The 3,820-nt window shown below is 46.5% G+C and overlaps 1 protein-coding gene across 1 annotated transcript in view; it reads right to left on the bottom strand.

Moving 5' to 3' along the window:
* The window catches only part of ME1 (malic enzyme 1), a 161,719-nt gene that overhangs the window by 123,930 nt on the left and 33,969 nt on the right, over positions 1-3,820 (bottom strand). Inside the window, exon 3 of the mRNA XM_003801301.3 lies at positions 679-828. Within this exon, the coding sequence (XP_003801349.1) occupies positions 679-828 (150 nt within the window). The remainder of the gene's footprint in view (positions 1-678; positions 829-3,820) is intronic.

Genomic DNA, 3,820 nt, shown 5'->3' with positions numbered 1-3,820 from the left:
TCATCTACCATGATTTATCCCTGGGATGCAAGGACAGCTTAGCAAATGCAAACCAAGGACTATGACACAACACATTAACAGAATGAAGGAAAAACCACAGGATCCTACCAAAAGATGTAGACACCGTATCTGACAAGAGTCAACATTCTTTCAGGAGAAAAGCTCTCCTTAAATTAGGGACAGAAAGAACATACATCAACACAATTACGGCCGTCTATTATGAGCTCACCATAACATCAGACTCAGAGAGATGGAAGGTAAGTGTTGGTGAAGATGTGGAGAGAGGGTGGTGCTCTGAAGTTTACACTGTTAACAGGAAAGGCCAAACCTCAGTCACACAGGGGAAACGCCCTGAAGAGCTCTCCTGAGCACCGTGGCAGCCGTGCCACGGGACAGGGCGTTACATACATGAACACTGCTGATGCAACAGACTTTAGAGTTCTCACCCCAAGTAAATGGTCAGAGTATGACATAATACGGATATTAATTAGCAAGATTGGGCCACTTCACAGTGTATACATATTTGAACCATCACATGGAACACCACAAATATACACGATGTTTGCCGTCTACTTAAAAATAACAATAGATGATGTTTAAATTACTGCAGAAAACTTACTAAATAAATAAATAAAGCCATACAAGGTTATTTTTATAACAAAATATAAGTTGACACACCTTGGCTTCCGAAACACGAAACTGTAGAGTTGGCAAGCCAGGCCCACGGTGGGGGTGTAAACGATCGGCATGAACTTCTCAATGTCCGACAGCAGCACTCGGTAAAAGAGCTTCTCATTTCTATCTTGGAGATCCATCAGGAGCAGATACCTGCGGAAATTGGGTAGAATCAGACCTAGATCCATCCCACAAAGTCACGAAATAGCTGCGCTGAAACCTACTTGAACATTTTCCGACCAAGTATAAAGTATTTTTTAGGTTACATAGAAAAACATCTGGTCAAAAAACTTTAGACACAGGCCAGGTGGGGTAGCTCGCGCTTATAGTCACCAGCACTCAGGGAGCTCAGGCAGGTGAACTGCCTGAGCTCAGGAGCTGGAGATCAGCCTGACCCAGAGCAACACCACATCTCTAACAATAGTCAGTGTGTGGCGGTGCCTGTGGCTCAAAGGAGTAGGGCGCCAACTCTATATGCCAGAGGTGGTGGGTTCAAATCCAGCCCTGGCCAAAAACTGCAAAAAAAAAAGAAAGAAATCAACCCCCTAAAAATAGCCAGTGTTGTGGCAGGCATCTACAGCCCCAGCTACTTGGGAAGCTGAGGCAAGAGGATCGCTAGAGCCCAGGAGTTTGAGGTTTCTGTGGGCTGTGACGCCACGGCACTCTACGAAGGGTGACAAAGTAAGACTTCGTCTCAGGAAAAAAGAAAAAAACTTTAGAGATATCCTTAAACACCTCAAAAAATGAAGAACCATAAACTTGATTACTATCATTCAAACATTAAAACCATTGCTGAAATAACAGTTTTATTCATTACTTAAAAAGACTATTCATCCCTATTTTAAAATGAAAGACAGGTGAAATACTAGTATAGATACAGTTTAACCTTAATTCAACTAAGTTAATAGGAAAATTCCATCCTTTAACCTGCCGTACTGAATAACCGAGGGAAGTGACCTGAGGAAGGAGAGGGGAACGTAACACCCACCCCAAAAACAGCTCAGGAGCAAGTTCAAGCTGCTTTCCTTCCCACTTGGCCTAGTCTTTCCTTGAGGCATTTCTGTACCAGACTTATCTGTCTAAACAGAGACCTCTTCACGTTACTTGTAGCCTCCAGTTGTTTACAGAATGAAACAAACTGCTGGTGTAACCCTAAAAGAATCTTTAAAAACTGCACTGAACAATCTTACCAGCCGTTTTGTTCGATTTCTAGTCCCTAGATAGTCAGAGACGTACAGACTCTTAACACTTGGCCAATCAGACAGGTATACCCAGAAAATGAACATTTGCAAGAAAGTTGATGACTTGAATTTTAGACATGATCAATAAAGCTGATTTAGCAATGTAGAAGTCATAATCACTAAAACAAGGGTGGATTCACAGGCCTGCTTCACTTACAGGACACCGGGCACAGGTGACATTTCTTTCCTCGACTTCCCACCCATCACATTCTCGTGGTTCCTCCCAGTCCACTTTTCTGTTTCTCTGTCATCTGATGCTCTTCTCGAAAGCTTTCTAGCACTCAGGTGTAATATGAGGTCTGACAATTAAGTTCATGAATTCGCCCTAGAAAACGTGCTACACACCCCACTGCTGAGTGTCACCGTGGTCCCCTTCAGGGTCCCCCTGGGGAAGCTGTGCCCCGACACCAGCGCCCAGTGCGCCCTCCAAAGCAATTCTGAAACTTTCTTCTGGAATGACCTGATGGGGGCTGGGGGTCCCAGTTTCCCAAACCCAGTTGACTTGGTTCCATCACTGGCTGCACTAGAAAGTTCAACCAAGGCCCGGTGCTAACTGAAGGTAAAAGTGAGTGAAGCTGAAAATGAAAGTAGAGCAGCAAGGGGGTCGGGTGTGTGTGAGCAGGGAGCAGAACTGACCAGCACAAGTGTCCGGGTCACAGGGTCTAGGGAGAGCTGGAAGTGGGTCCCTCTCAGCAAGTAGAAAAGGTGAGCGAGACGCAAAGGTGGGGTAGAAATACTCACGTGGAACTGGCCGGAGCCTCTCATAGGCTTCTCTGCGCGTCCAGGCAGGGTCACCCTTTCCTGTTGGTCACTGATGGTCTCTTTCTATTGGTCATTGGTAACCTAGGTCACCTCACACCCACATGCTACGGGCCCCCCAGACTTCCTGAGTCAGCAGCCAGGCTCCCTCCCACTCTGCTTAAAGCCCTTTCTTACTGTCCCATCTCAAGAGCTGCCGCTGTAAGGCAGAACCACCAGTAACAATAATGACCGCCACTCAGCAAGACTCAGCCACACGTCGACATCAACACAGCCGTGAGATGCAGATAACCCAAGGTTATGCAAGCTTACCGAGTTGTTAGTACAGTGCTGCCAATGTAACCACCATGGCAAGTTTGCAAACTTAATTGCCAGACCTCTTAGGATGGCAGCTCTGATAGTCATTCTAGAAAGAGTTCCAAATCTGCTTTGAAGAGTGGACTGCATGCTGGCATGGGTGTGTGGCTTCCCAAGGGGACAGTGACTAGTGATTCTCAGCAATGGGGTAGGCAACACTTTTTCTAGGATGAGTTCACAAACTTAATTGCTAGACGCTGTACATTAGGAAATTCAGTTGGCTTTACCTTCAAGATATATCCAAAATCTGACCACCTCCATTGCTACTACCCTGGATCCAAATTACCCTCAAATCTTGCCTGCATTATTCTAACAGTCTCTGAGTTCTCCTGCCTGCGTCCCAGGGTCAGCCTTGCAGCCTTCTGGAATGCAGCTTAGATCATCCTGAGCTTCTGTCCAAACCCTAAGAGGCCCCTTTTCCTCATTGTAACAGTAGACGACCTTAGTGGTCTGCAAAGCCTTACGTGATCCATCCCATTACCTGCCCGACTTTCCCCTCATCTGCCGTTCTCCTCAGCTCGCTCTGCCCCAGACTCAAGTCTCCCTGCTGGCCCTGAACATGCACACACCACCCCTCAGACTTCTCCGCTGCCGGCTGCCAGTGCACCTAAATTAGCACCTAAATTAGCAGACTTTGGACGAAGTTGATTATCCTCCCTCATGTGAGTGGGCCTCACCCAATCAGCTGAAGGCTTTATTTTTTTTTAGAGACAGAGTCTCATTTTGTCACTCTCGGTAGAGTGCCGTGGCATCACAGCTCACAGCAACCTCCAACTCCTGGGCTTAGG

This window comes from Otolemur garnettii, unplaced genomic scaffold (assembly GCF_000181295.1).
Source record: "Otolemur garnettii isolate 467f Iridium unplaced genomic scaffold, OtoGar3 scaffold00205, whole genome shotgun sequence".
Taxonomy (NCBI): domain Eukaryota; kingdom Metazoa; phylum Chordata; class Mammalia; order Primates; family Galagidae; genus Otolemur; species Otolemur garnettii.
Note: the sequence above shows the minus strand (reverse complement) of the source record. Positions and strands in the feature narration are given on the sequence as shown.